Raw genomic sequence first — 25390 nt, 5'->3', positions numbered from 1 at the left:
AATGGTTGACATTTTTTAGAAATTGTTTTGTAATATTTTTTTTTAACGTTAAGTTAAAGAGTTGTATATCTTAAAGGAAGCCAATTGGTGAATAAGGAATCGACAATAACAGGTTTTTACATACCTCCGTCAAATAGTCCAACGATTAATATTGCTCATCAACTTACATTTTTTGTTGCGAAGACAACATTTTCAAAGCTTGCTACTCGTCAAAAATACATTTAAAACACAGACAACACGAACACAAAAAACATTGAAATGGTACGAATACCCAATAAACATTTAGATAGCGCTATCATGGTCCGGCCCGGCACGGGGTTGGTAGGTTCTGGTGTCCACTGCTGGGAGCGATGTCACACCCAGCGGTAAACTCCAGAACCTATGCTAATCACAGCACCGCTGATATTTAATTATTTTTGTCTATGGTAATAACCACAGCCAAGAGCAGGAACTTCCAATGAGCTGATAGTGGATGGGTGTAAGAAAAATGTTTAGTTTCATTCTATCTAATAGAAAAGATACAGTGTAGGATGTACTGGTACAGAGAAGTAAGGTACAGAGGAAACACTTAATGGTACTAAGTGGTGTCTAGCACTAGTCACTGGTGTCAAAGTTCAACACCATTCCCTTCGCCCTCATGTACTACAACACTCACGGTGGAGGAAGACCGGGATAGGAATTTGCGCTCAGAGCTTCTTGCTAAGGCTTTTCCTTGATCGTCAAAAGTATATTTCTGGCACCATATACTGGAGCTGAATGCACTTGGCCATCCCTTAGGCTTGTTTCCTCTGTAAATTACTTCTCTGTGATACTGAGTTCCTGTGTTGTGGATGTAGTTCAGCAAGAAATATACAGGTAGTAGAAGTTGCTAATAGGTTCTTAGTAGGGTCAAATGAAGAGAATAAGCTTATTCTGAAGATCTGAATACGCCAACAAAAATTCGACCAAACATTAAACAGCACATAATGGTTATTATGACCGTTAACTGCAGCTGGCCTACGAACGTCTCTGGTCAAAAATCTTATAAATTAGTTTACTCGCCTGGTAATTAGAAGGTTAACGGTAATTAACGGTTTGATCCTGAAAAAGCCAACAGCGCTTACATTGTTTGAAACTAAAACCAACTGTTCTTGGCTAAAGGAACAGTTGGTTTTTCGTAGTAAAAAACACAATGAAGCTTATGTCATTCTACACTCATACGGCATTCATGGCATTCATATTCATTTTAACAAATGTCCGCCAAATGCATAGCTGTTTTGATCAAGTAATTTAAAGATAAAGTGAGCATCAATCTCTAGTCTCCAGATTTATTTGTTATTTGAATTTTCAATAAATTTCACTTCATGTGCTATATTTCAATTAACAGTAAAACATTTCTGTTTTAAAAACTAATGGTGTACAAAGACAAGGTTTCTTTCAGGATTTGGAGCCATATCTATTGACCGATTTCAACGACACAAGAGTTTTTTACCACTAACATCGGCACGGGACTGTTATAGAAGTTTAGGATGTTGTTAATGATGATACATTACTAGGTGGCTTTCACAGACATGTCCACAAAATAGAGCGCAGTCATCAGGGCATTATAATGCCATTTACCCTCATCTTTAAAAGCTTTAAAATTATTTTTACTTACGATTTCAAATAGACAAAAGATTGTGTAGGGATAACTTTTATTGATTGATCAATTAATTTAAACAAATAAAAGTGAACATTTCAAACTAAACTCAAAAATCTTTATAACAGTGATAGCAATTATTTATCTTTGATTAGTTTCTTTTTCAAACGTTCTTTTGGAAATCCTGTGCCGAAAAGCAGTCCATATATCGTTCGGCTGGATCACTGCAACGTACGTCAACTCAGTACTGAATTCTTTTGGTCAAATATCAACAACTGCTTGGTTCAGGGTCAATAGAAATGGTTTTGGGGAAAATTAATGCCACGTTTTACAAATTTAGTTACAATATTCGGTACCGGTACCACATTATTGTATAATGTGGGTCTTCTATAATTACTTAACTAAACTGTACACATAAAAACTGTATTCTTAAATGTAATATGACTTCTTCACATTTGTGTAAAATATTGTGGACAGTGCCAACAGCACCATAGACTAATCCTGAATCGGTCCAAAGGTCGCAACATGACTCTACATTATTTGGCTAATCTGAGGATGTTTTCAAAAGATTGGCATTCATCGAAATCAATATTGCGGCTATTGAAGGATTGTTTATGACACGAATGAATGATACAGGACCATGCAGCTTAGCCAATTTTAAGGGTGACGTTAGCACCTCTTCTTTTCAAGCCATTATACGAACAGCGTTTGATATTTCTACGATTTTGTTTGTATTATTCTTATGAATCGTAAAGAAAAGAATCCTTCTTCTTGTATTGTTCCATGAGCAATATTAGAAAGAGGAAAACGAAAATGACTGATCCTCCACGGATTGACGCATGACAGTTTTTAGTTGAAAATTGTTTTGAATGTGTTTGTAGGCAAAACATCCATGTGTATACCACTGACTTGAAAGATAAGATGGCATGAATAAAGCTCAATACTGCACCAACCTTCACAGGTAGTAGCTGAGCCATATCACCACACTGATATACAATAAGATCACTAAACACTTAGGCCTGATCTTTGGTTGTCAGGATTCGCTTGACGTAGGGTAAGCGCTTGTCGATCATTGCTAGAGGCCTCTGCTCACTAGCCCAAAACCAAACATGTTTGTATTATTATTTTTAAATTAACTGTCAAAAACATATGTTTCCGTTATTATTGGTTCGAGCTAGTGACATCATTTGTTTATGTTTATGATCCATACAGTTTCTGTTTTACTATCCGTGATATCAGTTACAATCATTCCTTTAAGTCAACATTTGATCTCATGCCTTTGGTTTTGTGTCAAATACTGCTTCCATAAGGATTACAATGAAACTTTGATGGCCCGTGGGGCAGATTCCGTAGAGAATTTGTTAATTCCATTTAGATGGTTTTTTTTTTGTTTTTTGTTTTTTTTTGGGAGAGGAGGGAAAATCATTTTATGCACACAGGTAGTGCAGGAGCCTGTAGTGTGAGACTCACTGAACTTTTCAGACTACTCACTAAAAAACCCCCTCTACTCTGTTGGACACAGACCTGGAATTGTTTGTCACATTACTTCAAGTCAGACCAACATGTGACCTAAGCCCTCAGGGCTCACACTGTTTCTGGCATTTAGATTCTTTATGATCTACACCGCATCCCGGTCAAGGTCGAGCTTCTTGGCGCGGAGAAAACCCTGGATGTAATGTGACACACAGGTCCTCACCCTCCGTCATCATCGGTATGACCGTGTCCACCGACAGCAGTCCTACTAACTGTTGAGCCTCCAGGCAGGGCCTTTCCCAATGCTGGCAGTGGAAAAAGGTATGTTCCACGTCATCGGGAATGCCTGGGCAGTATATGCAATCGGGTGACACGGCTTTGTCCATCCTTAACAGGTACGACCGGCAAAAGCCGTGACCCGTCAGATATTGGGTGAGGTAGAAGTTCACCTCTCCGCACCGCCGATTAATCCAAGGTTGGACTTGCTGTATCAGTCGTCTGGTCCAGCGTCCCCGTGTCTCCTGTTCCCAGTTCTCCTGCCACAGCTGGTAGGTGCGGGTGCGTTCCTCTGTTCGTGCCTGGTCCTCCCCACGGCGCCAATAAATTGCCAAACTGGTGGTTCGCCGAACGGACTCGGGACACTGTTCGGTAGGCAGATGCAGATGTTATGTTGTTAGTGCTGCCTGACGCTGTATGCCTCCTTATTTAGTGCGTCTGCCCACACCTCTGCACCGTATAAGAGTACGGACTGGAACGAAGACATTAATAACCTTCTACGACTGGACCGAGGCCCTCCGACATTAGCCATCAACCGGCTAAGAGAAGAAACCACCCTAGCGGCCTTGTCCGCTGTACGGAAGCTCTGATCCCGCCAGCTAAGCTTGCTGTCCACCATGACCCCAAGGTACTTGGCAGAACGAACGGTTTGAAACTCTACGGCTCCCACCCTCAACGGCACAAAGGTGTCAATCCGTTTTTTTGTCAAAATCACGATCTCGGTTTTGCTCAAAGCAAGCGAGAGACCGTGATCTGCCATCCATGCGTGCCATATAGATGTCAGCACTCACCAATAAGGTTTTTATCGCCATGCAAAATTTGAAAATTATTGCTTCAGCTTTCTAGGAGGAGTTTGTGTATTACGAAATGCATAAGAGTCTATGTATAAGAGCTTCGCTCACTCCGCTCAATTAGATTAGATTTATACCAGACTACGACGCCAATATACCAAGATGCAAATAAGTGTTGAATGAACGAGACAAAAGATTTGTTACTGACCAAGATCAGCTGGTTGTTTATCCAACACCTTTGGAGTTTTGAAACACGAAATAGCTTCTTACTTTTCTTAAGACCATCAGACCATCAGATAAATAGAGTAATCACGCTAGCCATTGGTAGTGTTGTAAGGTCACACTTAACAAACCGTTGTTCTAAAAAAAAATTTGTTTAATCATGTGCCTATTGTCTTAAGCTATCATTAAATGAGTATATGAGTCCCTGTTTTCAGGTGTTAACATAAATATTCACCTTAGTATGTTCAATTTAGAGGTGTTGGGGGGGGGAGAAGTGTGTCATGACAGGGGTGTTAGTGGCTCTTTACGCTACCTACCGCATAGCTCATAGTGTTAGGCAATACCTCACACAATACCGATCGCGTTAAATTGTAGTGCTATCCAAAGTGTTGTTATGTTTTTGTATTTTGTGCTTTTCATAGTTGTCAAGGCCAAAAAGGCAAGTTATAGATACTAGTTATTACCCACGGGTTTCACCCCATTTGACTTCATAAGTATTAATAAAACTATTGATTGGTTAGGTTAAGCTGAAATAAACAAAACAGAATACAGTAATACAAACAAAAAGTACAGCTGAGGTATTTTAACATTAGGTATATGGAAAGTTCCCTTTAGAAAGGAATTACGGCCTTAAAGGGCAATTTATGAAATAATGGATAATTTTGCGCAAGGTTTCTCGTCATGACGAACATTTTAAGTATATGGTTTATGGGGGTGTGACTTGTAGTTTTCTCAAAAGTTCATGGGTACTTTTGGCTTTATATATAGATATTTTGAATAATAGAGGAAGAATATTTAAAGATGAAGCAGTCTTTGATGACAAAATGTTCATAGTTGTAACTACATTTAACATTACAGTATTTGTATGTGGATTGTGTATAAACTATACAGATGATATTACCTGTTACCTTTGTAGATTGTATTGAGTGTTAGTGAAATAATTAAATTTTTTTTACTACTATTTTTGTCTGAAATCTATTCATGCCTAGTTATTTAGACTTATATAAGTTCAAAACCCACATTTATGGCAGTTACGATTGCAAATACCCAGGGCGACATGAGGTAAGACAGCGACTATAAATGCTACCGCTCGTAGAACTTGAGGCAACTTAACTAATGGCAGGTTAAGATTCATATCCACTCAACTATCCAGCCATTACTAGATAATACCACACTGGAAAGCAGATACCTGGTATTTTCGTAACAGAAACAACTAATTAAAAAAGGGTTTTTGTTAATAAATTTTGCATAGCACTTAACTAGACCACATTGAAGTTAGTATCTCTGACTTAAAGAAGAGCTTACACGGTCGTCTTGCCCATCAGAAGTGCCAACAAGTTGGGTTGTTTGAAAGTAGAGTTCTTTTGACCAGATTAATCAGATATTCATATTTTTGAATTCGGATTTTTAAAGATTAGTTTGCACATAAGGTGCGAAAATTCCTCATGTGCAAACTAACAGGATTGCATCCACAGGGAGTAAAACAACTTATTACACTTGCTGAATTGGCATTGGATTGTCAAAATGATCAAATATAGGTTTAACTTTTAACTCATGGTTTATCCTAAGGTTAAGGTTTAACTTTAGTGGTTGCTATTGCAGCTTCCCAGTGATTTTGCTATCTTCACCACAACTGAAGATAGCAAAATGACGTTATCATAAAAGCCAATTCAAAATCTCACAAATTCAAGTTTTTAATTCCTACCTGGTGTTCTTTGGCCTTAGCTTCTAGTTCTGCTAGCGTCCAGGTCACTCTGAAGTTGATTGGCTGCAGTTTTCTCTCTGTTAGCCTTAACCATTTCCTAAGGCAGTTCAGAAGGTGTTCCACATCTGAAAACCAAAAGAATAATCAATACATTTGGTTTAGTACATAACTAAAGTTGAAATAACATATATCATCATAACATACATCATCCTAATAAAATAATAGCAGAAGAAGGACACACATCGTAGAAAAAACTACTTTGATGATACAGCTTGTTAAAATAAGTACTTGGACATATTGTATCTGTGTACACGTTAGAAGACGATAGCCAGGACTCTGGAGAAAGCAATATGGAGAGGGTATATTCAAACAAACAGAGTGTGAGTTTCTAGCCAAATAATGGGTTCTTAAAACTGCAGCTGAATCAATTCTTGAGTTTTTACGATGTACTCACTGTTATTTTATAGTTAAACAAGAAATTGCCAAACAGCAAAACTCAACGTGAAAATTATGCTTAGTTATTTTAGTAGCATTAGGCCTGTAGACCAACGTAACAGAAAAGAACATCACCTGTGTTTCAAAGAACTACAGAAAATTAACGGACATTGACCAAAATAAAAAATACTCTGCTTTGATCTTAGGTCTGTATGGGTTGATAATAGTCTATTCTTGGTACAGTAGTTTAAACACTCGATAAATCAAAACTTTCGATAATTCAAAATAAAAGCACTGAGCTTTCTTTGAGCTTCCATAGAGAATTTCTTCTACAGAAATTATTCTTTAAAGTTTCATCATTCATTTTGTTATACTCAGTACTTCCAAGTCCAAGCAGAGAGTAGGCCGATTTGGAAGACGCAGTAATTCTACTGAAGAGTATTGTCGAAGAACAGTATACAGTGCCTGGGAAACAAACACACCTGCTTCCAGGACAACGTCTAAGGTTTAAGTCAGCATGAGAAAAAGATTATTGAAGATTGTTGACCCAAAGCAAGGAATTTTTTTAGCTAACAATGTTCATTGGTATGTGTAGTGTTGTCTGCTAACTGAGCGTGAGTATTCAGTTTATTTTCAGATTGCATCCATAGTTTTTTTGTTCATAACAGCCATCATGAGGCTGTGTGTTTGCTGCTAATGAAACTTCACTGTCACAGACATCACAAAAAATAAAATCGTACGAGAGCTAAGAATAACTAGACACCTGTGAAGATACCGTTGCACACTTCCAAGAGAGATCTATAGTTTTAGTGTCTTGTTGGACGGGTTTGCACGGGCGCTTATGGAGCACCACACAAAGGATCGGGCGAGTCAGGGCACGGCGAAAAGATGCCCCTGGGCGCCCGCAGGGCAAAATAACACATTCACAAAACTGATAACACTTTACATGTTAAGACTAACATTTTACCACTATACAGTGCTATTACTACAGTGGTTTAATAACTAATTCTTTGTATTGATACTGAGGAAAGAGATGGGTTTCAAAAACCGCTCCTCTGGAGGTATGACTGTTTGAATTTAGTTTTTTTTCTGCTCCTAAGTATAAAGTTGAATTAAAAAATTGGCTAAATCGGCTCAAGGCTCAGAAATAAAAATTCCTATATTACTTTTCAGGTTTATAGGGGCTAATTTTTTTAATTGACGTGCCCTGCCTCGGTCTGTGTGTGGCCGGCCTAAGGGATTAAGGAGCTAATTGCAACAAGTCATTTTTTTAATAATACATAAAAACATGTAAAACAAAGCAATATTGTGCTTTATATATTTGTTTTTCATCAATGGCCAACATTTACACATTTTATTCATGTTCTCATATTTGATTGTTGCAAACAAGAATATGTAAATGTTGACCAATTTGTGTGAAATTTGGTATCAAATTAAGAGCAATTTTTTAGAGAAACATTAATACAAATTTAAAATATCACATTGTTTTAACAATATCAAAGAAAATTACTGGTTGTTATTGGGCTTCCTAGTACCCTTTACTCAGTCAAGCGGCAGTAATAAAGGACCGGCTGAAGCACCGGAGGGCAAAACCTGGATTAGAACACTGACCCAACTCAAGAGTTTTGTCAGTGTTCTAATCCAACTGATCCCAAGGGTCTACATAGGCTGTTCAGATTTATAAAGTCAAAGCATGTCATTGTTACCTGGGAGATGTTCGAGGTGAGAGGTATCGACTCGTGAGTGTTTCCTTGGCGTAACCGTCTGCTCCAGCCGTTCCCACTTGCGGTTCAGATGAGTCATGCGTCGTTTGACCTCATCTTTCATTCCAGGGAACTTGGCTGCCAGCCGGCCACCTTGGTTGTTGAACACTTTCCGCTTGTACGTTTTGTGGTGCATCTCTTCTATGTGACTCTGTGAACAGTATTTGTATCTATTGATTATATGGGTTAGATTGTGTACGTTTTAAAGCTACAGCATGAGTAAAAGTTTAAAAGACCTCTGAGAGTTTAGTTTTGTAACACCTATCTTTTACGCAACTCCTATCTGCGGGAAAAACTCCGAGAAGGTAATACAGTAGAGAGTCAAGAATCCAAACCAATTGGGACCGTAGGCAAGGGCGGTCCTAGACATGTATTTTGGGGGTGGTCACTGGGGGACCTGTGGGGTATGGAAAATTTTGGAAATAACGTGCTAAAATTAGTGGTTTTTAAGCTATTTTGAGGACCTAGTTTAATGTGTTCAAGCTTCCCAGTTTATTTTTTAAAGGTAAAAAAATGCAAAAAAATAAGCTTTTATAATGTCATGTTTTTTTATTATTGAGACTTGTGGTTTTAATATCAAAGGAATACTGCAACATTACAACACATTCAAGCATGTTTGATTGATGAAAACACCCTTTCAACTGGTGCCAATGTGCATGCTAAACAGAAATTGTCCAAAATCAGACCAAGATTTTGAACCAGAGAACTTATTTTATCTAAGAAGTGTTTAAGAACTTGCACCCAACACAACTGCATTATACCTGCCCAGTAAGCAACAGTTAACCTACACAAAGTACACTACCCAACTAACGTTGCCGTCGGCATCCCGACTCTGCTACCGCCTGAAGAGTTAGTTCTCAGTGTTCTAATTTTTTTCTACGCCAGTGGCAGTTTGCAAAGGGTCAACGTGTGAATAAAGTTTTTGTGCAACGTTTCTCTGGTTGTGCCCATTGTTGTGCCGGGAATTAAGTCCGTCCCTTCCGCATCTAAGTCTGAGACACTACCAATTGGGTTGTGTTATTCTTAAATATGATATCAGGTGCTCTACATATAAATGATATTTAATATTGAAAGTTTTAAAATTTTCTACGGTAATCATTGAATTGCATTACTGTAATAACAAATTCCTATCGCTGAACTCAGATAAATTAATATTCAACTACCTTTCAAGCTTTGACTATTGATAAAACTTCTTTTCTTTATCCAATACCCAATTCAAGTTTTCAACCATCTAGGTTAAAATGAATGATAACATTAAATGCCGAAAAATTAAATAAGAAGAAAATGCGGTCGAACGCTAGCATCGGACACTGCCGTTGCCGTATATGGCTGAAAGCGTCCGTCGTCTGCCGATCTTCCCTAATTTTCATAACGTACAAAAATAGTCAGACTCGAACGATCCCGAGGTTTGGGTTAGAGTTTGTATGTTTGTTTGAATGTTGTCCATTTGTTCGCCACAAGTGTAAAGACTACAATGAATTTCAATTTGGTAGAACGATTTGCAATAAAAATTATTAAAGTTCCCCTGGTATAATAAGTTTATCCATATATAAAATATTTTGGGGGGGTCACAACCCCCCTGACCCCCTCCCCCCTGGGACCACCCTTGCCGTAGGTAGTTCAGATTACCGATTTGTACACATTTTCAAACATAGCCTAGAATTGCCTAATAGACACATAATTAGGCCTACAGTATTACAAATACAGTTCCAGGATACAGTGAATGAAATAAATAAAAATGATGATTTTTGTACTTAGGTATTTTTGTTTTATAACTGTAATTCGTATCTTGGAAAAAATATGTAGAGCTTATACATTGGAAACAAAAAATACCCCCGTTGCAGCAAACCTGCATACTAAGCGAATTTCCATTTACCCGGCTTGATTTCTACTAAAATATACCCTATAAATTTTCTGATTTATTTCCTATTTAAATAACATTAATTTTAGTGAGTAGTTAGGTTTGCTGCTACAGGGAAGATGTTGAGATGTGTTTTTTTTTCAAATTGAAATATTGATAGCTTAGTATGAAATAAACCAAATTGCCAAATTTGATTAAAATATATCCATAAACAAGCAAACTAGAACAGTTTATTTATTCTCCATAAGAATAACATGGGAATTTTAAATTTTCTCCGTAGTCAATGAACATTCAAAAATACTTCAATATACCAAATTATTTGTTTTTTTAAGCTCTTCAAATTGGTCTAGAGAGAAATTTAGAAATTTTAAGTTTTTAGGGTCAAAAATGAGAAAAACCCATTTTTACCCCATAAAACCCCCCATAAACCCCTGATCCCATGGTCCGATTATGCTGGTTCGCGAACTCGTTCGAATAAATGTAGGTTTACACGTTTGTACCAAATTTCATCAAAATCGGATCAATTTTGCTCGAGTTATCGCGCTAACGGACACATATATAAATATATATATAATATGAATTTGAACGGATGGTGTTTTTGGCCTCTGGGGACCTCAAAACGAAAAAGAAAATCGGTCCCGGGTCTAGGTCTTACCATGAGACCTACGGTAATAGCTTATTCCCTATATGGGAAATTCGCTAAAACACAGACTGGCTCGGCACAATCAATCATTTCTCTGCGAAATTGTAAGACATCTGTTGTCTCTGTGCTAATTCAATATTTTAAAACCCTCAGGAGCGATTCGGATTTTTGACGTTTCGGGAATTTTGACATTCGGATTTTCGACACTCTACTGTACATCAGATACGCCTGAAACCACTGTGGTCGCATAAAACTAGGTGTGCTGTAAAATCCTCTGAAGCAATTTACTTCTGCCAAAGTTAACTACCTCCGTTCCTTAGCGGGGTCTGGAGCTGGAACAATTATTTACCAGAGGCAAGTGCTGCAGATTGGTGCCAACTGCTTCACTTAAATTAGATTGAGTAGCTCAGTCAAGCCAAAGAGCAAAGGAATCACACATGTAACTATTTCAAAACAAATGTTTATAAAATGTTTAATTAAAACTAATGAAAAGACCCAACACACTTCAGAACTAAAGCTATTCCTTACTAGGGGTTTGCGGGTCCCGATATGTTTGTATTAGGTTGGGTCAACAACTGGCCCAAGGAGTCAGTTCGGGACAGAAATATTTTTAGAGCCAACTCAGCTTGAGAAAATTTTTTATTTTTGCAATACTAGAAAACTAAGATGCACAATCAAAAATTTATGATTACACCACAATTGGGTGTTGTTCACAGTTTTGCCGCGATTGTGAGAATTGATGATGATGATGTTGCTGTAACCGCGGAAGAAGTTCATGATCACAACCCCACCTTGGAAGATGTTCTTTAATTTGCTTCAACCGCGGTATGAGTTAACAATTTCGATGTGACTGGAGAAAAAGTTTACAAATTCTACGCGATCTCAATATCGCCTTAACTGCGGTATAAGTTCATAATTTTGCTGTGACTCCATAAGATGTTCATAATATTGCCGTGACGGCGGAAGATGGTGGGAAGATAGTGTTGATTTTGCCGTGACCAGAGAAGATTTTTCACAATTTCACCTAAACTGGGGAAGACGCTCACAATTTTGCCGAGACCACAAAAATGCTCTTAATTTAACCATATGGGATACGGATGAGATCTTATTTAGTATTTTATAGCCAGATTGCAGTTTGGACCTACAAACCATCCCAATTTTGGCCTAAGACACAAGGGCCAAAATTTTGAACAAAATCCTAAAGTAGAAATAAGTCTGATCCCTATTCCTTACAGGTCCTCCCCAAGAAAATCTGTCTTTGTGACAAACAAAGGCAATCACTTTGAATTTACATAATTAAAATTCTAAGTAATAGAAAGGTAATAGTCATAGTATCAATTTCCAAGATGATTTTGATTACATTATTTACTGCTTATCACAACTTTTGGCATGACCCCAAGACCATACTATGGCTTACTATTGTTTACATGTTTTATCTCTATCAACAGATTAGTAACGAAACCCAGAAAAAGTTGTCACTAAGAGCTCCTTATTTCAATGATTTCATATAGTAAATAGGACTGCAGTAGACTCCCTCTCTTTGAGATCGGAGAAAAATCAAGCACTGATAACAATCTCAAGGTATTTTTATTGCATGCAGAAGATAGAAAATTATTTCAAAATGTTTGCATCCAAGTTGAAGACCTTGAGAAATCGATCCACTACATAAAATAACCAGAAAAATAAATTGATGGACGGCACACTGTGATTTTTGTTTTCCCAGTAACATCCTAGATGAACCATTAATTAGATCTGTCTTAAAAAAATTTAAAAGCTGCATTTTAGACATCAAAATGGTAGACAAATTGAGTGATAAAGGGCTCTCAAGATGAAAATGAGACATTTTACTCAGATCTTTGGAGTCTTTAAAAAAAGACTTTTAGCAAATCTTAAATCAGCTAATGATATTTCAGATAAGTAAAAAAAAATATTGCTAGCAAGAATCATTGTCTAGAGAATAAATAAAAAGACTAAACCTATTTAGAATTTTGATGGCTCTGAAACTTTTGAGCTGTATACACTCAAACATTATATTCCTTAAATCTTAATGAAAGAAGTTTAGCAAAGTACTAGATGTACTTGTACAGATAAAACTACGATGGAGTTAAATTGAAAGATTAGGCCAAGACAAACCAGTAGCTGATAACAATGTGAAGAGAAATCAACAGCTAGAAATCAAGCTATCAGCATTAATCACATTCCGTAGTTACATTTCTGAGGTCTAATGTACAAACAAAACACCTAATTTAATTAATTATCAGTTGACAGATAAGAATGGGGAAAATGTTGGGACATGGGAAATTTGTGTAAGAAGTAAAGAGTTCAAAAAAGATGGTTGTAAACAGTTGCAGGGTATTCAAATGAAGTTTTGCACAATGTAAGCTGGCTGCGGTCTTGCATGAATTTCGTAAAGTCAGATATATACATTTTGGATGAGGAATCGGGCATGGCTAACAAAAGATTGTTTAACTGATAAGGGACGTCTCCAGCTGAAAACAACCATAGTTAAGCCCCCCATACCTCGGCCTCCTTTAACTACAGGCCGCGGCGTTCGAAGTGGCAACACCGCATCGGATGGCTGGATGGCTAAGCTACGCTACACACCACACCAGTGAATGCTCGCGCTCGCGCCGCGGAGGATTGGAACAAGCACGCGAATTATCTATTAATTTAGATGTTTTATATCTGATAACACTAATGTGTAGGAAAAGGAGTAAATAATTATGTTAGGCTTTCGTGTCAATACAAGAATGTAATACAATATTTATTAAAACCTTTAACGGTACATTGAACATGATTGAACGTATAAGTAGGCACACGATTGTAGTTTTCTTCCGTCTCTTTTACGTATTTACTCTATGATTTATTAATTTTTTTTGTTAAACACTTAAAATGTAAATCCTATCTGCAATGTTATTTAGTTACAGCTTCTGTGTAAGCTATTGTTTTATCATTGGAATGATGACATCTACTATACAAAGTAAAAATTAACAAAAGCAATAAATAAAATTATTTTATTCAAGAAAGGATTGACATTTTTCAATGGTTACAGTGGCTATTATTTTGGTCTTTTTTACTTTCGTGTAGATATTTAAAAAATATTGCTCACTCTCAAAATAATGTTTGATACTATTTCCTTCAAATTATTTATTCCACAAATTGCAAACAGTTTCAGCTATTTCTAAAATATCGATATCTGACATAAAAACCACTAGTCACTAAAAACCAGCCAACACAGAAGAACAACTGCACGCTAATTATAGGTACAGGTTGTCGCTAATTTTAGTTATTCGCTAATTCCACCTAATTCAATGAAGATGGTGGTTGCCACGCCACTATTGGTTAATGAGCGCTAAATTAAAAGTTTTCGGTAGCCCCACCTTCCGATTGTCTGTTGCAAGAATATTATCAATGGATTAGTTATTAATGGTTGCGCAACAGAATGAATGAAGTATTGTTTTTACATAATACTCATAATACTACATAATACTACATAATAACGTGTAAATAAAACACATACTTAAAATTCATAATAAACTACAGCAAAATTATTAAAACTAAAAGGAAAAGGCATTTTTGTTTTAGGCTACGGTATTTAATTATGAAGACATTATATCGTGCAGTATTTGATACAAAAGTAATATTCTTGTGGATAACCAAAAGGCATATTAAAATGCTTGAAATAATTCAGTTGGCCTACATTAATTAATTATTAGCTATGCGATACTACAATAAAGTTGCGAGCAAAAACTGAGATTTGGTCACTCTGTTCAACACAAAATTTTAACAAAACTAAGCATGATAGAAAGAAAAGTTAAATACAAAAATTAAAGTATATTTAATTATCTACAACTTTCTCACAGACGAAACTTCTCTGACCAACAAACAAAAATTTTAGTAGGCGACTAACTTTTTCACTTCACTATTCCAAAAATTTTCTAATGTGTTAATTTTAAAAATATATACATGTACTACCAAATACAATTTTAATTCTAAAAACCACACCATTGGCATGAAGGGTTTATTCCCTAGCTCTGTACAAAATTTCAAAATTTTATCTCAATTGTAAAGGTGTAAAAATGCAGTATATTTAAACCGCGACCACTAGTTTCGTACTACCGTAATGGTGAAATGGCCGGGAGTTAATGCTCAGTGCGACGTTGCCAATTCTCGCTGGCCACGGCCTGTAGTTAAAGGGGGCCGTGCCCATACACTATCGAACATGCCACCCGACCTGACAACCTGACCTGACGACGGACCCATCATCCAACCTGACTTATGTCGGGTGTTTCCCACACACTATCGAGCATGTTACCCAACAAGTCAGGTGAAATATTAGTTCTGAGATGGATTTTGAGACGAATTTAGCTGTTTCAGGGGGATTTTTAGCGATGATTTTAGGGATTTTTAGAGCCTATAGAATGGAACTAGGCTCTTAAATTTTCAATTTTATTTTTAACGAACTTTAAATCACACTCTGGATACAGTTCCTTGCACTTTTCCATCAGGATATCGTGCCCCTATGTGCATGTTTGTTGCAATAGAGTTTACTTTTGACATCCCACAACGCCTTCTGGTCTCTGTAGAGTTAAATAAATTCTGACCAGAACTGTTTATTATTATTAAATGACATTATGGAAAAATGGGACGGTTATCACGCACAACTCGCTAGTTAACACACACAGTTAACTGGAAACTGTGGCTAGACGGGCAAGCAGTTCGACGGTTTCCCACACACGGTCCAACATGTCAGGCGGACGGCTCGAGTCGGGTGGTGCTACCGGACCGAGCATCCGACCTGACATATCCGTCGAGCATGTCGGGTCGGAACCCACACACTGTCCAATATGTTCGACAAGACGTCGGATCCCGACATGTCCGTCCAACATGTTGGATAGTGTATGGGGAGCTTTAGCCATGATTGTCTTCAACATTCCAAATCCACAAGCAAAGTTTCCAAATTATTTACTGTCTCTGCATGGAAGCTATTGCAGCCGTACTGCGCTGTGTAAATGTGTATGGCCTCCTCAATATTGTAAATTATTTACGTTATCCATTTCTTCATAGTCTATCAACTGACAACAAATTCCCCAGAAATATATCCTAGAATGTTATTCATATTTGTCAAGAACATAAATTTTCCATCACATTGTTATAGGCTACGACGACAAGATAATTGTTGTATAGGGGTCATAACCAACCATAATAGTAGCATTGACTATTGGATTGGATACTGAAGTAGACCTCCCATCTATATGGACCAGCTGTAGCAATTTTTTTATTAAAAAAGAACATTGTGTGAGCCAGTCACAGAATGTGCTTGTGTCTCAAATCCTATTTTAAGCCTCATCTTTAGTTAATGACCAGGTTGCTATAGCTCACCATAAGTTTGACTTGATAAAAAGGTTTGTGTATTCGACAAAAATTAGTAATTTAGATCAGCCCTTGGGAATCTGTCCGTAGATCACATCAATACGGCGATTTTGTTAATAACCTGGCTACAAACTAAAAACATGTACTGTTTCTGAAAGACATACTTTTAGGCGAGGTGTTATTTTAGGTGAGTCTTGGACATCACTGACAAAAATAAAGGTGAGTGAAGCCCACAATAATATTCGTAAAAACATGTAGATTGAATCTCTAGATGTATTAATAATCAAAGATAGTAGTCAGAGAAGTAAGGAAACAGCTGCGCTTTCAAGTTTAAATTAGCCTGCATGGCTTCAATTTGAACAAGTTTCTTAATTACTACATACAATCTTCACAGTAGTTCTCATACATAGCTAACATTATAATTACCAGTCTTAAGTTTCTATCGGTGACGTTCTCCTCCTTGTTGTATATAGTCTCCTGGATACTTGTGAGCCATTGGTCGAGTTCTGTAAACTGAGCGCAGAACTGGTCAAAGCTCCAGTCGTGAGACGGTGAACAGCTGTAGTGAAGATCGTTCCTCACCTCCTGCAAGAGAAATATGAATATAAATTAAAATCTTTCTTTATAAACAAAGCCCCAATACTGTATTGTTACAAAACAACACATACAGAATTAGACAATCAATTGAAATATGGGTGCAAAATAAAAATAAAAATCTGAAAAGCTATATTTCGCTTTTCAAATGCTCTTGGATATTATTAGTACGTATACTAAGATTTAACAATATGGACAGTCAAGATGGAGATGCAAATCCGCAATTAATAGCCAGAGTCGAATATACATCAAATAGGTTTTTGGCAGTTGCATAGGCTGTAAGAAAGAAGCTTTTAAATTGACTGGTACCAACTGATTGGTTGGTCAGGATTTATTTCAATGGTTGTATTACAACAAATTTAAAGAAATTACAATACAATTTCTTATATTACAATTTGGAATCAAACCAGCAACCTTCAGATTCAAAGGTGAGCCTGAAAATTAACTTGAAATAGGCTACAGAAAAATTGCATCATAAAATATGAGAAAAGTATTTTATGAGTGATAGGCTATTGGTGCCACAATCATGGTGATTCTGTCATCGTCTCTCATTATTTTCTGGAATCATCATCTTTCCTTTTGTCATTATAGGGTGAGAGCAATATTGAGTAAAGAAGACAAAGAATGTACAGTAGAGATGTAAATTGATTAGTTTGTATATTTTTGTCAAGTTTTATACTATTTACATATATTTGTTATTTGTTTCTTTATTTCACATTTTAAATTATTCCTGTGTGTAAATACCCAATATACGTCCCTATAATTTGAAATTTTGATAGTTCAACATCTCCTTATTCCATAAAGTGTCAAAATTTTAAGGTTCTACTGTATATCATAATCTAATTCACAATATACAGGTTAAAGTATATTCTATGCTCATTTTAAGATCAAAATTCGGTACTTCAGTATTAAACGGAGGCCACATTTTGTCAGCGCGCTGCGGCGGTTATGTTAGGTTGGGTTATCATAATAGAAAGTATCGTTCGATTCATAACGAAGCGAGGAAAGTCCTACACACATAATATTTACGATAACCCAACCTAACATAACCGCCGCAGCGCGCTGACAAAATGTGGCCTCCGTTTAATACTGAAGTACCCAAAATTCTAACCAACAATTATTAAAACAGTCGGTCATTTACTGGATCGCAACTTTGGGTCATAACCAGTAAATGACTGTAAACTGATTTTGATCAAATTTCTTTCCACGTTTTTGTAATAATAACAATTGAAAACAAAGAATTATTAGTTGACATGAGTGTTGAAAAGATGCACATTACCTTACAACTATCTATTAAATTACAATCCATTAAGTAGAGGTAGTTTGGTTCTTCAAGAGCGTTCCAGAATTGATCATTCGTTACTTCTCTCCTGTCCCAGGATCTTCTCCAGGAATCTTTCTCAGCATCTCTTTCTCTTCTGCAAACAGAAAGTTTTCTATGAGTGTTAGACACAATAGCTGATTGTCAAACAATTTGAGAGTGAAAACTTCCCTAACGTAAGGCTGTGAAGTGGAGAAGCTTGAATCAAGTAGACCAGTGACAGTTTCAAAATAGTTGTTGACTTTGCCGCTGAAGAAGAATTACCGGTACTTAAAAGTTTAGTTTGAGGGTGAAGTTATGAGGCTGAAGGTGCATCAAAAAGAAAAGATGTAAGAACGTCGTGAACAGTGAGTTTAAAGATGTTGATGAATGTTTTTCAATGTGTTATTACAAATTCCTAACGTTTAGCTCAGATAAATTAATATTCAACTAGCCTACCTTTCAAGCGACTATTGATCAATTTCTTTGATACTATTCTTTATCCAATATCCAATTCGAGTTTTCAATCATGTAGGTTAAAATTAATGATAACATTAAATGTTACAACAATTGAACAAGTAGAATGCGGCCAAACGTCGAACGCCAGCATCAGACACTGCCGTATATGGCTTTAAGCGTCCGTCGTCTGCCTAGCTACCATACTTTTCACAACGTACAAAAAATAGTCTAACTCAAATGATCCCAAGTTTTAGGTTAGAGTTTGTTATTAGTCCTATCATTTGCCACAAGTGTAAAGACTACAATGAATTTGGTTTAACGATTTGCAATAACAATTAATTGTTAAATTTTCCCTGGTATATTTTTAATTAAAAAACATTTTGGGGAGGTCACAACCCACTTGACGCTGCCCCCACCTGGGACCGCCCTTGAGATCAAGAAAATACTTTGTTTAACATTTTACTTCACCTTGGTTACAACAAAACATAACAAAAACAGATAACTTTTAAACAATCATAAATAAGTTACCTAGCAACAAAAATCATATTTGAAATTAACTTTAAACAAGTCACAAGCTCTCTGTATCGTGAGTAATATAATAAGGAATTGAAGAGTAAAACTGTAAATTAGAAACATGTAGACAAGTTTTATCATATCCTTAGCTTTGTATTGTATGAATTAGTTATGAGAACATGTAGATTATTTTGGACATGATTAAAAGTATATTAATAGAATTTAAGTCACCGTAAGTCATAAGTCATTTATTTGGCCAGATTTACATTAATGCATTGGCTAAGTCAATAATGCATTGGCTAAGTCAATTTCTAGCCTAGCTTTGTTAAACTCATCCCACTTCTATGATAGTAGTTTGATTAGCCATAAGTTTGATTTCAAATGTTTTTTTTTCTGATTGAGATAGGAAATTCTAAATTATTTAAGTTGATATGTAATTTTTAAGATGTACAAAACGTCAAATTGATTCATAAGGAAAAATAAATACCTTCAGGTCCATGTTAAGTATTTTTAAACACTATTGGTAGTTTCATGACTTCATTAGTTCCAAGCTCTAAAAATCACTAAACTTGCAAACATGGTCACGTTTCAATTTTACATGAAGGAATGTAGTTAGTATTGCATTTCACCAACACTCCAATCAATAAATCTTTAAAACTAACACACACATAAGTAAGTTCTGAAGATGTCTATTTTTTCTATATTGTATAAAAAATATTGAGTTTGAAATTGTTTATGTCTTAGTTTTATCAAAACCTAAATAATTTTGATTTATTTTGGTAAAACATATGTTTTATTTGTAGTTTGTTTACATAAAATAAAATAAAAATAGTTTAGCCTTGGATGGGCAGCTATTATATAGATTTAACTTTCAGTATCCAATAGTCAATGATTTAACTAAGCTCCAATGAGAAAATGTTTTTCTGATAAAACCCAAATTTTAAACTACTATAGGGTAATACTGTTATATATTTCCAAAATGGGAAAAGATGTTGAAATTGACACAATGTTACAAGTTTTTAATACTAGCCTACTAGTTTTTAAGTAGCTCAGTATCTCAGATGAAAGAAAACCGCTATAAAACCATTGTAAGTCTGTTTAATTATTTATAGCCTAGTCTAATTTTATGATACAAAGATGAACAAAGCAAAACACTTTAATATAATCAATTTTGATATGGAAAATAGTAATAAAACATTTGCTATATAAATTAATAAATAACTGGTACTCCAGCCCCATCTTCAAACTCTCTAAGGGTCCTCCACTTCTTCCTTGTCAAAGATTGTTAGAAGGTACCTAGCCTATTATTACTTCATTGTTTTGTCTACGGTGTAATAGTGTCAGACATTACAGTTCATAGAATCATTTACTAACTGGTTGAAATGTTTTACATTTTATATTCATTTTAAATGAAAACATTTTATAGGGAAGAAATACAATTTCTGACGCTTTATAATTGCTATTATTATTATTTTTCTCTGCTTTTTGTGAATTGTGAGAATGCATGCATGCATGGGCGTTTCACAGTGAGTGAGAGGTTATGTTCGTTCGGTCAAACCAAACGACTAAAGTTTCAGGTTTTTTTGTTCTTTTTTTTCAGTCAGCTCAGCTCGGCCGGCGCTGCCAGTGCCAGTCTGCTGTGCAAACAAACAAACAGTTCAAACATGGTCTACGAACCATGAAAAACAAAGAGGACCAAATATGAGCAATCCAAAAGAATTCCGTAGATTGTAAAGCAATATTTATGTCACTACATTTTAGATTTTTTAGTGTGCTGCCAACTACTTTGTTTTAAGTTAAAGTGCCTGCCACAAACCGCCGTAGAAATATAGTACATTAAGAAATCTTTGTTCAAAAAAAGAAAAAAAAATGTAAATTATTTAATTGTTAGCCTTATATTGTATCAATTGGACCTCACCGACAAGTTTTATAAACTTGGTGAGGCCAAGCTGTTGTAATTTTCATAATAAATATATTTGTATTTGTATTTGTAAATGTTAGTTTTATATTGATTAGGATGGTTCTCATGTTTTGAATATGCTTAAATACTATTTTCACGAGCAAAAACAAAATTAAAAGAGGCAAGGTTTGAAAAATAATTCAGAGATAAACAAAATATTGCCAGTAAATGTTGGTTATGAGGTTTAACCTTTCAAGGTAATGCTAGTCAGAATTTAATTAACTGCAAACACAGGAACGCTAACTTTAAACTATTTGGGCTAAAATATGCATATAGGTGTTGTCCCCATCTCAATGATAGTACAAGATTACACACATCAAGATGTATTCAAATTACACACGAATGTATTTGATGGAGCATGTTGTCAAATTGGAATCTAGGATCTCCTTTTCAACAAAATATTTTTAAATCTTATATTTTATCGAAGATAAAACAAAATAATGAAGTATACAATATTACTGCTTTTGGTCGTTTCAATGGCACAAAATCCTATGAAGGAGCAGTAAAAAAATGGATCATTAAAATAACTATATTTTCTCACACATGTTAGGTTCCAGTATGTCAAACATACAAATCAACCTATTAAAACCCATTTATCAATTTAACACAAGTGTTTATTGAAACTGTATCCTTCTCACATCTTTACCTCAGCTATTTAGCAAATGGCAGAGATTATGATATAAAATTCCCTAATTATAAGGAAAATACTTTAAAATATTTGCAACTCCTTAATCATACTACTTGTTAGGTACGGTACTTTTATTGACTTAATACTTTGTAATAAAATAATTACCTAGTGTTATCTTATTGAAAACAATACATTCATTTTTCTTTTATCTTGTGTTTCAGATTGTTTGAGAGGAGACTCACAAATTGCAAGCCATGTTAGATACCTTTTAGCAACTGTTAAAAAATCTTTAAAGGACTCTCGACACACACACAAAATACACCAGGGTGGTCCAAAGGACATTTTGCTGGTTTCCTCTAAGAGTCTTTTATAGGACTTATTGGAGACTTGTGACTTGTCGGCCCTGTCCCATGCAATCTCCGTGGGTCCGCACTAGTGAGTACTACGACTATCCGCAGTACTATCCTGATAATTAGACCAATTCGTAAATTACAAGGAAAAATGTGGTTCGGATTCCACTATAAACTGTAGGTCCCTTAGTTGCCATTAGCTGTATGGGCTATTAATTAACAGCTGTGTCTAAGGAACATGTCGGCCTTAGTCACTAACAAGACTACAAGATCGCGCCACTCATCCTACACTCATCCTTCACTCATATTTGGGTTAAAATACGCACATAGTGGCGTCCCCATCTTAAATAATTGATAATTGATTGATAATTGATCTCGAAATTAGGCAGCAAGTAAAATCACTTTTAACGTTGCAAGCCCAATTAATGCTTTGTAAACATTTTGAATGAAATTTTAAAATTTGCATTCAATATGTTTTCTGTTTCACTGACTGCAAATAGGCATACTAAATTTATTGCATAATTTTTGATTGATTGAATAGTTTACAGAAGATTTGATGAAGGTACGAAGACTTTTTGTACCTGCAGGTTTTCCTGAGGGAGTTGTAGGGTCGCTCCACCACCCTCGCGTGCTCTGGACTCTCTAGATTGGTGCTAGAGGGCTGCAGCGAGGACAGCGAGAAACTCGACTTCATCGCTGAGTTTTCAAACCCTGAAAAAAGCAAAAAAATGTGAGACTTGACTAGGATTTGGTGTAGGGCCTATAATGAGTTAGCTAAAGAGAGATTGCCTAATCAGGCCATTTTGTCATAGACCCTCAAAATCGCCTTTTGGATGAAAATATGGCATAGCCTAGTAGCTTCACTCAAATCCAAGGCAGCTTTAGGCCTATAGCCTGTTTTTAAGCACACCACTCACAATCCTGATTCTCAATTTTTTTCTCTAAAACTAAGGTACCACACACTACCCATGAATCAGGCTACACAGCCAGTGGTATAGGTCTAGTTGTAAATTTTACAGGTGGGGAATGCTCACCAAGGTCGTCGTGGAAAAATATAGGTTCTTTGGAAAAAGCGGAGTGGCATTTAACACTTGTTTCAGTCCCACTAATCCACTGCTTACAGTACTGTCTTAGTTCACCAGAATATTCTAATGAAGGTTATTTGAATTGGGAGGAGTTTACTGTAGGCGAGAGTTAAGAAGTCCTCTGAGCCCTGGCCTATTCTAAAACTGCAGGCTCTTGCTACTCGACTGCTAGGCGCGCCGGGCAGGTTACTCATGTCCAATGTGGCAGTCAGGGCTCACATCCACTGTGTTAAAACCAAAAGAGCACCTACAAATACCGCGTGGCAACATACAAACATTGCTGAATATCACTCTGGCTCAGAGGACTTCTTAACTCTCGCCTACTACTGTATACAATCATCTAGCAGCTGACAACATAAATTCTATTAGGCTACATATATAAACATAACAACGTGATAAAATATAGGCTAGCATGTTATCTTTTATGTTGGATATTTACCACACGGCATGTTGGTTTCTGTGTCTGAGTGATAGCTGTACGAGGGGTGCGTAGGCTCGTCCTCCGAGCTGGAGGATGAGTCTTGCGACGCTCTCCACCAACAGTGCCTCTCCTTCCGTCTCCGCCACCGCTTTCTGTTTCAAAACAAACCACTATTAATAACCTACACTAGTAGGCCTAGCTAACTCAAGTCACCAAATATAATCGAGGTTTGCTTTAGGTCCCCAAAATAATATTAGGGATCCTTTACATGTTATTAGCTATAGAGTAAAAAGGGGTTAGGGTTAGTCAGCTGGAGCTCTCATGGTTTAAGTAAAAGCACGGTGTGCCCCTTCTTATCCATAGGCCTTTTAAAAATGGTATTAAAATATTTAACCTACTGCAAAACAGAGTATGATGAACCGTGAGAAAGTTAAGTTAACTTTCTATTGTAAACAATCAGCATTACTTTAACTTAGGCCTATATTTTCAATTAGAAAAAGTGGCTGGACAATTAGAGGTAGGATAGCCTGAGATCGAATAAACTTAGCCTAAACTTATGAGGGGATTTAAGTTACCTGCGGTTATACAACAAAAAAGAAAATGATCCCTAATATGATAAGAAAGACCTAATAATAGTTTTTTTTACCAAATGTGTTTGGGTTATATTTAGCCTGGGTGTTAGTTAAGCTAAAATAGCCTAACTTAACAATGTTAAGTTTAGTTGTTTTTAAAAGCTTCGATATGACCATGTAAGTTACGGACTAGAAAGAACATAGTGGAAATGTGCAAATGGACTAGGTACAGACTGTGCATAGAAAGAAAAAATTAAAATGACCAAGTTGTTTTATAAACAAGTGTTAGGACGAACAATTAGTGGTTGTAAACATGCTGTCAGTCAATATTTATCTTTTAGATAGGCTAATTTAGTTACTCTCAACAATGTCCAGCACAACATAGGCCTACTTAAAAGCCACTTGACATGCTTTACTATTTTAAAGAGATCTCAAAGAAAAGAATTGCGAGCTGCCGATTGTAAATTCAATAATTTGAATTATTCATTGAGTAAATTGGGCTAAATTTTAGAATGTGGTCCTCAAAGGCCTACGATCATCAAAATATGATAAGTTATGGATAAAGAAAAAATCGTAGGAACTGAGTCTAATTTCGGTGCTTATTCTCTAAAAGGAATCTCGGTTGGCTTAAGAATTGGCATATTATGTAGGATTGAGTGGTAAATAACAATATATAACTTACCACCACTTTGAACTTGGCCTGACACAAATTCAACCATTCAACATACACTAACCTCAAAATAATCACAACAAACCTGATAATTATTCGTTTTCGTCACATTTTTAAGAAGAAGCGGATGATTAAACAAAATTAACACTTAAATACAAGAACAAATCACGAAGAAAAGAATGAAACTGCCGCAAACAATTTCTTCTGGAAAATAACCGGTGGCGAAGATGATATTTTGTTTGACAAAACACGACACAACGACAAACACAACAACGTCAACAGACAACAACATGGCAGAAAAACAGAGGCGCTATTGCTATTGGTTGGAGCAATACACAGCTGATTCAGAAGTACCAACCCTACACATTAAATGTTCCTTTACGTTGACTGCATAGAGAAGGAATGCCATTGATTAAAGACCACTCCTGTAGTACGAATGCATTCGACGTATTCGTTAGACATAAACCGACAGTTATTATGATATGTTTCGTCTATGAACTTTGTTCCATCAATGTAAAAGAAATATAAATGCGTTGTGCTTATACTTTTTGGTTCTAGAACACAGCTCCCATTCTGTAAACAAGCTCAAAAATACATGGAAAAGTAATAACCAATAACTAAATTATTTACTTTTACTGTATATCACTAAATTATAATTAATTCGTACACTTTTGATTA

General features: G+C 36.0%; 1 protein-coding gene across 5 annotated transcripts in view; it reads right to left on the bottom strand.

The window, feature by feature from the left end:
* The window catches only part of LOC128992693 (uncharacterized), a 410155-nt gene that overhangs the window by 217921 nt on the left and 166844 nt on the right, over positions 1–25390 (bottom strand). For 4 of the 5 annotated variants that reach the window (XM_054416401.1, XM_054416398.1, XM_054416399.1 and 1 more), the window contains exons 3-8: positions 23489–23622; positions 22546–22675; positions 18034–18172; positions 16587–16745; positions 8227–8434; positions 6086–6210 (exon numbers count right to left, since the gene is read on the bottom strand). In XM_054416401.1, coding sequence (XP_054272376.1) covers positions 6086–6210; positions 8227–8434; positions 16587–16745; positions 18034–18172; positions 22546–22675; positions 23489–23498 — 771 coding nt within the window. In that variant the 5' untranslated portion in view covers positions 23499–23622. Of the gene's footprint in view, positions 1–6085; positions 6211–8226; positions 8435–16586; positions 16746–18033; positions 18173–22545; positions 22676–23488; positions 23623–24797; positions 24900–25390 lie in introns of those variants that run through there. The other variant, XM_054416402.1, reaches the window with a different exon arrangement.

This window comes from Macrosteles quadrilineatus, unplaced genomic scaffold (genome assembly GCF_028750875.1).
Source record: "Macrosteles quadrilineatus isolate MER2022 unplaced genomic scaffold, UCM_ALF_1.0 Scaffold_4__1_contigs__length_99947679, whole genome shotgun sequence".
In the NCBI taxonomy this organism is placed as follows: Eukaryota; Metazoa; Arthropoda; class Insecta; order Hemiptera; family Cicadellidae; genus Macrosteles; species Macrosteles quadrilineatus.
This window is presented reverse-complemented; position numbering and strand designations above follow the sequence as displayed.